The sequence below is a fragment of the Blennius ocellaris genome (genome assembly GCF_963422515.1).
Source record: "Blennius ocellaris genome assembly, chromosome: 21".
NCBI lineage: Eukaryota > Metazoa > Chordata > Actinopteri > Blenniiformes > Blenniidae > Blennius > Blennius ocellaris.
The window spans coordinates 7,192,352-7,204,362 of NC_137670.1; the positions used below are offsets into that span (position 1 = coordinate 7,192,352).

The 12,011-nt window shown below is 43.2% G+C and overlaps 1 protein-coding gene across 3 annotated transcripts in view; it reads right to left on the reverse strand.

The window, feature by feature from the left end:
• Positions 1–2,507: 2,507 nt before the first annotated feature.
• dnah9 (dynein, axonemal, heavy chain 9) overlaps positions 2,508–12,011 on the reverse strand; it is a gene marked incomplete at its 5' end in the record, with an annotated part of 163,638 nt that continues 154,134 nt past the window's right edge. For all 3 annotated transcript variants that reach the window (XM_080516868.1, XM_080516869.1, XM_080516867.1), the window contains 4 exons: positions 2,508–3,091; positions 4,336–4,471; positions 6,640–6,893; positions 9,323–9,505. In XM_080516868.1, coding sequence (XP_080372994.1) covers positions 2,864–3,091; positions 4,336–4,471; positions 6,640–6,893; positions 9,323–9,505 — 801 coding nt within the window. In that variant the 3' untranslated portion in view covers positions 2,508–2,863. The remainder of the gene's footprint in view (positions 3,092–4,335; positions 4,472–6,639; positions 6,894–9,322; positions 9,506–12,011) is intronic.

Consider the following 12,011-nt stretch of genomic DNA (forward strand, 5'->3'; position numbering starts at 1 on the left):
TGGTCTTCATGCCTGTTGAGACCGCCGGTCTGCAGCCCGAGGCGTGCTCTGCAGAGAGGGGGCCGGACCCTTTGGTCCAAAGTGGAGCTTGTATTTGGAGCTTGAAGCAGTTCACAAGCAAAAAATGACTGCTGTTGGGAACCCAGACATGAAAAACGCTTGCAGACACCATCATACCTCGCTTACTGACTTGATCTAAGCTACTAAGAGTCTAACAGGAAGTGGAATATTGAGTTCTTGCTGAGGATCTGGCTGTTATTTTCAAGCAAGTAGGTTTATGAAAGGTCGGTTTTTTTCATGTTCTTCTGTCGTTATCAGAAAGGCCATCTGGTTGGTTTGCACGTTTTCAAGTGTGGCTTTCTGTTTTACTGCAACACCAGGCAATAATAGAAGACGAGTGGTTTAATAAAGAATATTTTTGAATTTTACTGATTAAAAAAAAAAATCTATCCAAAGTTAGGTTTTGTTCTGTGCTACAAAAAAACTTTTTTTTTTTAAATGTAACTTTTTGCATCAGTTTCAAGCATTTTTATGGCTGAACATTTGAATTTACCATATTTTAAACAATTATTGCTTATTCTAAAATTTTGAATTCCACCATCAGTGATTTGCCCGGCGAAATTAGCGAATTGGCCTGAGTGCCCATTGGCCTATATAAAGCTTCAAAGAGGTCGGGCCGTGATCGTGTTTACAACAGAAACAGCATCGGTAACTAAGTGACACGAGGTTAAACGACAGGCGTTCTGCTAGCGGTACACACCGTGACTCCACCCGCCCGCAAATATTGCGGGAAACAGCAGCAGCCTGAGGTGTGTACGCTAGTGAGCCACCCAAAGTCATAATTTGAACACACACACACACACACACGCCTCTCCGTCTCTGAGCGCATCGTTAAAACCCTCCAATCTCCAGATAAAGGAGACGTCATGCGACCTGGGGGACGGCGAGGGAGGAAGAAAGAGGGAGGGGGAGAGTTTTACAGCAGGGTTTATTCCGCAGTGTGTATTTGTGTGCGTACTGTACATGTTGAAGAGTATATCAGCAAGACTCCACACTTATTCTTTTTCAAAATAACTCAAATATGGAAGAAGAAAGAAGCTGAAGTGGAAAGGGGGGGGTGTGGGGGCTCTGAAGACTTGGAAGGGAAGAGCGGGGCTGGAAACGGGAGATATGGGAAATGACTGCTTGCTGGCACTGAAACGGGACATAGCGGTGTAGTACGGGAAGAAAAACTGCGCACGCAATCTGGCTGGGCGAGATAAAGCATCTTCATTCAGGAGAACTTTTGGGATTGAGAGCAGGAAACGAAGAGAGGCCGCCCGCCATCAATTAAGACGTGACAGAAACACGCGGGTGGAGTCACTGACCTCGACCTCTCAGCTACATTTATTCTGTGATGTTCCCAGAACGGCCAACACCTCACACACACACCTGACTCACACACTCCCGACTCACACACACCTCCACTCGCTCATAGCCAAAATTGTGTGAATGCATAAATTATTGTGATCGACTGAGTGCAAGAAAACCATCAAAATTGCAATACTTATACATGATAATGTATATAATGTCCACAAACAGTCACAACATTTTTGTAAGATTTTTTTTTTTCTTTAAAAAGCTTTTAATTTGAAAGAGACATTACATCATTCAACAGACACATGAAGCAGATTTTTAGCCCCTGTTCACATTTGGGTTGATATTTTTAATAAATTCTGTGATTACAGAAGCTTCACCCTGTATGTTTCTTCAATCATAACCTTCACATTCGTCTACAATTTAATTTCTATCAAGAAAATGAGTCAAACTGAAGATTTGAACATTAGTGCAAATCCTTGATGAATGGTTTAACAATAAATGTTGCCTTTGGCCACACACTACTAGTACTGCAGACCTGAATGTAAATCCAAAAAGTGGGACGAATGAAAGTGGTAAAAGCAGCTAATGAGGAGTGTAACGGGGGAGACGGCTGTAAGTGAAGAGATTTCTACTCATCGATGGATGAAAAACAACAGCAACATTTATCTGAAATTCAACAAACACGGCTTGAATGTAACTAGTGATAACTGTGTGATGTTATCCTATGATTTCCTTCCATACAGATGTGAAGAGACTTCATTTTACCCACTGGCGAGGTGATGATTTTATCATTTCACTCATTTAGGTGCCGACAGCTGCTTCATTTCGCTAAATGTGTTCACACTTTGTTGTTTACCCTGTTTATCTTTCTGCCCTCTGCCAACCACCGCTATAATGATTCTATTATTGGATGATTTAGGCCGACCTAATTTTAGGTTTTTGTTTTGTGTTTTGGCACTGCCATATTAAACTTAAATTTGTTTTTTGCATGACATCATTATTTAAAAAAAAACATTTGTACTTTTTTCTCTTGGCACTGCCCACTTTTATGCTCCCCTAAATATTTTTTATTTTGAAATTACAGAAATTTTATTTGAATTTATCCACTCAAAACAAAATGTTTTGTGCGTATTGTTTTGGACCCCTAACATGTTCTTTTTTTTCCCACTGTCAACTTCTTGGTTTTCTTTAAACTTTTAATTTTGTACTTCCAATTTCCACAGGGGTTCCTTTTTTTTTTTTAAATAAATTTATATATATATATATATATATAACTGTAGAACCAAATCTTTCATAAAAAAATGTTCACTACTTTTTATTTGCTCTTCATCTATTTGTATTCATTTTGGTGTGTGTTTATTGTATGACATATCAAGTAAAAGGAAACCGGTTTTCTAACAGAAGTAATCATAAGCTTTTGTTCAGAATAGGTCCAGTAAATACGTAGCAAAAAGCCCCTGAGTGTTCCTAATGAAAAGATTTAATATTTTGCTGAGTCTTGCCATTAGATCTGCAGCAGGAGGGCAACGCCGGCCAGGGTCCACTTGGAGGGGTTTTCTTTGGTCTTGAGGTTGAAGGTCCACACGTATGTCGGACCCCTCTGGCGGGTCTTGTAGACGGGACACTGGTAGACGCTTCGGCTGTCCTGTTTGTCCACAGGGACGGCCCGGATGAAGATGACTGGCATGGCTGGGGTGAGCTCCTTCAGACGGGCGTCTACAATCAGACCGGTCTGAGAACAGAGGAAGAGGAAGAGGAGGAGGAGGAGGAGGAGGAGATGTGGTGGGGATGGCAAGCCAGTTAAACATAGATAGAAACATTTAGGAGGAAGTGAGCAATGCGTTTGAGATGCAGCGGAAGCTCAGAGCCAAGCGGCGTTTAATGGGAGAAAAAGAAAAAAATGAAGAAAAAAACAATAAAAGAACGTTTGGATAATCTGGGTTTGTGCGAGTTTCTACTCGAACACGCACCCTTGAGAAAGCGCTGAAAGTCAGCGGAGTGGGATCTGGAGTGGAGCTGCCGCCCTGCCTCACAACGCGGCGCCTCTCCAAACACGCTGAAAGGCGAGTCGGTCCGTCTCATTAATTAATCCTCCCACACTTAGTGGCTGACAAACACCAGTTTCTCTCGCCGACTTTCAGGAACTAATGTAAATCCCGGTGACTTTGGAGAGAACTCGGGAGGACAAACCCTTAATTGCATCCGCAGTCGCTCTTCAAACTTTAAAGTTAAATACAGGGAACCTGGAGAAGTCCGGGCGAGTACCAACAATTCTTTAACAAGCTCGTCGAGAGTCATTACAGGCTGCTTTAATGGCGCCGTGTTACTCCGGGATTTTAGTGTTTCATCACACCCGGGCCTCGAGAATTGTGGCCACATTCATTCACGATTCAGTGTTGTTTATCTGCCTTCGATGTCGAAAGAGAAAAAAAAAAGTGGCATTCGTTGATATAGGTGAGCAGCTTTATCATTAATGTTTGACTTTTACTGCTGCACGGAGCCAGATGGAGCGCTGCTTACTCTCCGCCACCGGCACAGAACTGGCTTTGAGGGCTAAGGGGAGGAGGAGGGGGAGGGGGAGGAGGAGGAGGTGCTGCCCGGCCTCGTTTGTCCTACTGTCTATTTGCCTCCAACTTTAATGAAGGGAGAAAAAAAACCCCAGTGAGCGCTCCTCTAAAGGGTGATCTAAGTGTTCCAGTGCACACTCTGCACATTCCCTAATTAAGAAGTCTACAGGGATGCTCCTTGAAAGCTGGGCGAGTATAAACAGCGCTGGGATGCATGTAGATAGATGGGGGTCCGGTGGAAGCTGAGTAATGCACTGCAGTGAGAGGAGAGCAGAAAGTAAAGAGGGGAGGTGGGTCGAGTCCCAGACACTCTACTCAGTTTGAAGGCGTGAGCCGCATCCAAGTAAATATCGTCATTTATGAACCCAGACACAAACACAACAAGTGTCAGGTGATGAGGGCAGTGTACCTGTGTGTCCCAGCGCGCTCCCTCCATGTACAGCCCGTGAACGTAGGCCCCCTCACGAGGCGGGGAACTGAAGTCCTCGCGGTTCTTCTTGGTGACGTCACACTGGAGGCCCATGCTGTCCAGAGGCCACTCGTTCCTGTCGATCCCGATACAAGGGTATGATCCGTATGATTTGCAATAAATACAAACACTTCTGTAGATGATTTTTTTTTTATTTTTTAAATCTTCGAGATTCATTTTATAAAATAACAGTGCTCTTTCTTTTGCTTATTTACACCAGCTGGGTCTTACAGATGTCCGTCACATGCATCGGTAGTTTCCACCAGCAACAATTTATGTTGAGAGCAATTTGTTACGTTTAGTTGAGTTTTTTTGGGGTAATTTTTTGTTGATTTCTGTACTTCTGTATTTGAGATTTCAGCCCTGTTGCCACCATGAATCAAGACATTTTGCAGTAATAAAGTTAAATACAGTTTCCAAAATAATATGTTTCATATTAGAAATAACTGGATTCAACACGCGTTATGGCCACTTCTTGTCTGGATCAACACCTTGACGTAACTTCTGTGAATAACGAAATACAGAACAGCTTCGGGTGGAAACAGGAACATTGTGTAAAGTGACTCAAGCCAAAGTGGCGCCTGATGTGACTTAGTCCCTCTCATTCCCCGTCTATCTGTCATGTGAAGTACTCGGTGCTCCAGAAAGCTTTTTGTTCTCGGTTCAGACAGAGATGAAGGCGTATTGAAAACATTTAACTCTGGAAGCAGTTCCCAGGCACCGGTGACATGTTTTTCACAGAAACCAGCTGCAAACACTCACCAAAAAATGAAGCATTTTCACTTGAAGGAGTTGTGTACACAGTGTTAAGAGGCTGGCCCAACTTTTTGTGTCATTTTGGATGAACCGCCACAAGTTTCGGTGTCCAGTTTTATTCATTTGAGCATAAACACAAAACCACAGTGATGTGTTGTGCTTCTTCTGGCTTCTTGTAGCTCAGAGAGTTTGGCTCTAGTTATGTTTTGACCACAAGAAGAGTTCTCTCCTGATAAATATAAATGCCAGAACAGTCCATCGAACTCAAACCACACTGTTACTGTAATGCTGAGCTAAATGCACTAATCAATTAAATCAATTATTGGGAGTGCTGGCAACAGATTTCTAAATCAATTTGCAGTAATATGTGAGTTATGTGTCACTTACTGGGATCCATGGAAGCACTTGACTGGAGCATTAATGTGTTGTTATGTCGAGTGGCAGCAGACTTTGAATGGCATTGCACGAGAGTGCAATAGAAAAGATTCAGTACCACCACAGAAAGCACCCGGTGTCAAAATATAGTGTGTAACTACTTCCCAATGGCATCTGTTCCTGTAGTCTAGATGCTAAAGTGACGAAACAACCCATTTTGCAGTCGAAAGAGAGATTTTTTATTCCCCCTGATGACGAGCAAAGTTTCATAGCCAGTGTTTTGTGTAATTTTGTATGATTATTTTTGCTGAAGCGCAGAGTGGTAATGCCCCAGACATCAACGCATGCGAGACAACCTGAAGTCTTCAATGTTATTGTGTTAAATGTAAAAAAAAAAAAGAAAAAAGAAAAGAAACACTGTTTTCTTATTGGGCTCATTGATTGATTGCCCATTTCGTCCCGTTAATGTTTAAAAATCTCCTTTGGCAAGATACTGAACTATTAGTGTTTCTAGGGCCTTGTTTACATGACATTTGAAGTGAAAATGTTCTCATTTCAGAAAAGTTTCTGCAACGTTTTCAAAATGATGTCTGTTTACACAGAAATGGCAGAAATGCTAAAAACGTAATTTTCCTGTGGGGCAACTAGTGGGTGCTATTTGTTTCTGTAAGGAACCCACACAAAGTAGTAGATGGACATTTGCATGGACAGACGACCAAGTTGGATTGTTGTTATGGTGACTGTCAGCAATAAAACCACCAAGTCCATGGAGAATATGAACAGGGAGTCATGACACTCTGGAGGCCGCCATTATTGTTATTGTCCATCTACCGAGCATGTGCAGAAGAACTACTTACGTGCACATGCCCAGCAACAGCATTTTCAAAATGTTGTGCTTTCTCTTGTTTCCATGTAACTGGAACGTTTTCATAAAGTTGTCATGTAAAGTCGCGTAAATGGAGACCCAACACGCATGAGTGTTGGGTCTCCATCCAAAAATGTCGTGGAACCAGGGCTAAAAGGTGGTGGAGCACTTTATCGGGGAGCATAATCGTCGGTGACGTAAACGGAAGCAAAAAGTGCATTCACAATTTACTGTGAAATGACTATTACCTCCGAGCCATGGCCTGCATGATGGCCGTGAGGAAGGACTGGGGGTTGAAGAAGCCGGCCAGCCACACTGCAGCGGGTAAGACGAAGTCGGCAGACCACGCCTCCAGCTCCTTGATCCTGGCCAGAAGGTCGGAGAACCAGAGCGCCAGGCCGGACATGGAGGGATACGCTCGCTTGGTCCAACTGTCTGGCACCACGTCGAGGAAGATGGCGTTCTGGAGGTTCTCCATGTCGCTGGTCATGGTCAGCTCTCCCTGAGGGGCGAGACGACAGTCAGCCAATGGGGTTTTGTGAAGATCCTCAGTTCAGCCTCAAAACTGAACAGAAAATAACATGACTTTAAAGTGGAACGCTGAAGCATGCGTCAGTTAGAGTATCCCTTCAGGAAGGAACGAGGCAGATCCGTCCGAGCGATACGCCCTGATCGTTTATTCAGGCAAGATGCTTGTCTCACCATTGAATGAAAGCCATTTGATTAAGGTCAAATAAAAAGACAATGCAACAGAACCGATAGACTTCAACAGTGTTTCCTGTTTCAGACTTCCGTTCCCTCAAAGGTCGTGTCAAGACAATTTGATGGTGGTCAAGTTCAAAAGGTTGAACAGAAATGGTGCCAAATACTGTGCAAGTTGTTAAGACATTCAATAGGAAGGATGTTGCTTTTTTTTTTAAATTTGTAATCGTGAATACTCCACATTTCCGCTTATTGGCATCCTCATAAGGTTTTGTAGGGAAAAACATGGAAAACTAGCAACCAAAAACAATGGTCCTAAAAATTCTTTGGGAAATTTCACTGTATTTTGCAACAGAAAGTATCCTTTTCATTACAAATTGTTTGGTTTGTGAAAATATACTTTTTTAAACATATGCTCTGATCACTACAAAGAAAAACTTCAAAGTTTAAATCTAAACGTTATTATGACACTATTTCACCGGTCCGGCCCACTGAAGAGTTCTGCCCCTGAACTATAATGTGATGAAAGAGAGAAAAATAAAAGAAATTAGAGTAAACATAGTACTAGGTTCATTTAAATACAAACTTTCTACTGTTGCCTCAAACTTTGCATGCTTGCAGCTTTGGATACGTGTGAATAAATGTGTTGTGTATTTTCGAGGGTCCGGAAGTCTCTTCCTGTAGTTCTGCTCTCAGATGCTACCGGGAGTTCGGACGTGCCGGCCCGGTTGTGAATTTCGATTAGCGGGAGGCGCCGGGAGTTCACCGTGTCGCTTCCTGTTTGTCTGCCGGAGACACGTCCTGCCTCCGCGCACCGTGCTGACTAGTAACGAGCGCTCAGGAGACGCGGCGGTCTACATAACCGCGGGGACAAGCACATCACACCAGATAAGAAAACATGCTGTAAGATAGCTGAGCAAAGACAGCAGGAGAAGAGTAATGAGGCCGCGTGCGAGGCAGAACGCTGGTGTCCTTCACCTTAAGATATTGTGCGTTGATGGATTGCTGATGTGGAGATACCCTCGTGTGACAGTCATGACAATTCTTTATGAGGATGACATGGCTTCAGAGATGTATCCACATCTGAACGTCCGTCACGACAAACCTGATCTGTCAATTTTGACATGCCAGGACGCTGTCGAACGCCGCCGTCCTTCCGAGGCGACCTGCCACCCTGATTCTCACTGTTCAGTCCGCTATAAATACAAAATATGATTCCATTTGCTGGAACGACAGTCCTCATGTCTTTTAAATCACTCAGCCACTTTATTGAGTGTGGCAGCGCAGGGGGAGATCGAAGCCTCATAACTCCCGACAAACACATTTACACGTTCTTCTCCATTTCGCTCGTTGTTTAACATGCGACTCAGCCGGGCTCGACACACGGAGCGCAGACGTCTCATTCCTCACTGAGCCAGAGCTCTGAGTCACCCTAAGACCGGGCTCCTGGCAAACAGCAGAGGGAGAGAAGAAAAGAAAAAAAGGCTCAATTATGCAGGAATACTAATACAGCAGCCTGTTGATGTCACTGCCAATGCGGAGTGAGTCACACGTGTTGAGGATGAGTCGGGGTTTAGTGGTGGGATTCGAGCCACAGCTCAGTCCAGGTAAGGTTGTTTTGCTTTAATTGGGCTTTTAGCACCACTGCTGCATCTGCACCACAACAACAGGTTGTGGGGTTAGGATCACCAGATCGATACCAGCGAGTCCACAACGTAAAGGAGATGAACTCCAAGGAGGCATAGCCATCCGCAGCAATTAACATTAACAAAGGCGAGTACTCACAGTGCAGACGACCAAGTTGGATTGCTATTCCAGGTGACACTACTACAAAACTACCAAGTCGCAGCAGAATGTGGACAGGCAGTCATGACACGCTGGAGGAAATGTTGTTATTGTCCACGTACTGAGCATGTGCAGAAAAACTATTTCCCTCCAGCTGTTTTGCGCATGGACAGGAGCAGCATTTTCAAAAAGTTGAGTTTTCCCCCTTTTAACATGGAAATGGAGTGGGAAGCTTTTCAAAAAGTTTGAGAGCGTCTTCAGTGGATACGGACACCCAAAACACAAGGGAATCTTTCAGCTTTCACTTGAAAACGTGTAAATGGGGGATTAATCTGCGCCCACAATGCCAAACATCAACCTGCAAAGAGGTTTAATCACTTAATTTTTCCTAAATCAAAGCACATTATGAAGGAAGTGATGGTAAACGATCATTAGTTTCCTGACCTTGAGTCCGAGGCTCAGCTCTCGGAGGGAGCGTCGGATCTCCTGAGTGAGCAGGTTCATGCGCTCGCACTCCTGCAGCGCCACCACCTGGTAGGGAGTCCTCTCCTCTGCCTTCCCCAGGAGCTCGGCCATGTTGAACTCCTCCGGTAGCTTCTCCATGATCTCCTCCAGCACAGCACGAACCTGGTAATGAATTAAAAGAAGGTGCGGAGGAAATTCCTATTAACATCAGACTAAAAAAAAACAAAAAACACACAAAATGGGAGGGAAAGCTTGTCTAAGTAAACCACTGTGGAGATATTGAGGTTGCCGGCGTCAGATGAACTCAGTCTCGCTGAGAAATTGTTACTGTTTGGAAAAAAGACCAGTTCATACATATTCATGGGGATGCATTTTGCAACGCCAGCTCTTTGTTTTCAATAACAGAGTAATCCCGCCAGAAAATCAATGCTCGCATCATATTTTTGTGGGTAAGTGATGAAAGCTAAAGTCTGTGTCAACATTTTCCCAAGACACCCGGCATTAGCAATCAATCAATGGATTAGGTGCCGTACAAAGGATATGAGGTCATCATATCTATGGATTTCTCTGTTCAAATATCTGACTGGGGTCTGGCAGCTGCTGAGCGCCGTGAATACAAAGCGTCTGGAGCTCTGTGAGGCTGTCATTCATGGAGACGAGGGGGATCCGGGCTTCTGAGGCGGAAAGGTCACACATCATCATGCATTGACCAGCGGAAGTGCACGAGAAAGACGATAACATGGGGCGCCAGAGGACTGCAACACGGAGTCAGAAAACAGTGTTCAGGAAGGAGCTTTATTGGAAAGATGTGACAGATTAGAGGTGTTCACCACCCCATGGCAGAAGTTACTGCCGATCCTCTTTGTACAGATTTATCCAGAAGTTTATTGGAAAAAGAATCTCTTTGCTGTATAGTGTTTTCATTTCTGTGACATTTTTCTTACCCTGTCAGTCGAGTGCAAGTTTTAAGGTTTCTCTGTGGTATTGTTGCAGCTTTCTGTTGTCATATAGTCGAATCTCGTGGTCACGGATGTTATGTATCATATATTTATAAATCTCAAAAATCTGAAGAAAGGCTTTCACGGTGACCGTTTAAAATTTCCCTCGTCAGAAAGTCCGTTGAAAAACAAATATAATGCACAATTTTTATTACAAAATAATGATTTAATAAAACACCCACACCTTTAAATGACTACAAGTGAAGGCCGAAGCGGCTTTCTCATTATTTAAACTATTCTACAGATTAACTGTAGCCGTCAAGGCAAGTCAGCATTTATTTCATTTATGTGACCACACGGCTAAATTAAAGAGAAAACATTTTTTTGTCCTTCTGAGAAAAAAGTTAGGAACCACTGGCCAAGACATAAGAGACGCTGACTTAGGATTGGAATTCCACAGGTTCATATAATCAAGGTTAAATATGAATCTAATGGGATCAATGAAGATAACAAATAATGACATAATTTCCTAAAGGGGCTCAATAAGGTATATTTCAATGTACTGCTTTTAGTAACTTCCTAAAATCACTTTGCAATGAGAGGAAATGACTTGTCTAATAGCACAAAGCAAGCCAAGAACAGTGACTACATTTTCAGATCTACACTTACCTCTGCAGTGATCACTTAAAGATTAGGACTTTGACCAACCCGATTAAGCTTTTATGAAGCCAAGGAAAGGTAAAAAATGCTACAAAAACATTTCATCAATCATAACAGGAAGCATGTCATGAAGGAATCATGTTCCTGATGGTAATAATAAGACTCACCAGAAAAAGACATCACGGTGCCGTCAGAGGCCCCAAACAGTTGGTCGGAAAATGTATTTTTAATTCAGTGTTGCAGTAGCGATGAGAAAACGTCACCTGTCGTCATGATACATTTAGCAGTTTATCGCCTTTGTGATTCAGCTCAGAGGCACCGAACGGGTACGAAGACGTGACTCTCCACGATGAAAACATCACATCCTGATGTAGATTTCATGTTTTCCGTTTTCAATTCCCCCTCCAGGGTCTGCCAGAGCAAATTCACGTGTAAGCCACAAAGGGGAAAACGCCTCCTTTCGTCATAAATGTTCCTGACGCTTGTCCTCGAGAATGTGCCAAGCAACGCTTTGGTGCATCGCTGGTGTTGTTTTGAATCTGGGACATCTGTGAAATGTTGCACTCTCTCTGTGATGACCGCAGACTTTAAGCTCCACCTTGGGAGCCGTCTCACAAAAAGCTGTGTTTTCAGGGGCCCCAAGCACCGTTGTCATGTAAAGATACGGTGGCCCAGAAGGGCCACTGCCACAATGTAAAAGCTTTTGCATTTGTATTGTGGCTTTTTACTGTTTTGTTTTGGCTTTTTTGCTGTTGTATTTTGGATTTTTACTGTTGTGTTGTGGTTTTTGCCCTTCTGGGCCACCATATACACAAACCCCCAAAAACGCAATGGATGTTTTGCATTTAACTTGCAATATATATAACTAAATGTGTAAATGGGCCCTATGGGCCCTGATCAAATATTGAAAATGACTCTAATAAAAAAGCAAACTGACATTTGCATTACTTTCATGAAGCGATACCCTGGATGTGCAGTATGAGCCCTATTTTCCTTTCAAAACAGGCAAAAAGACATCATCAAAAAGAAGAAGAAAAAAAAAGACGCACAGGATTTGATTCAGACGTTTC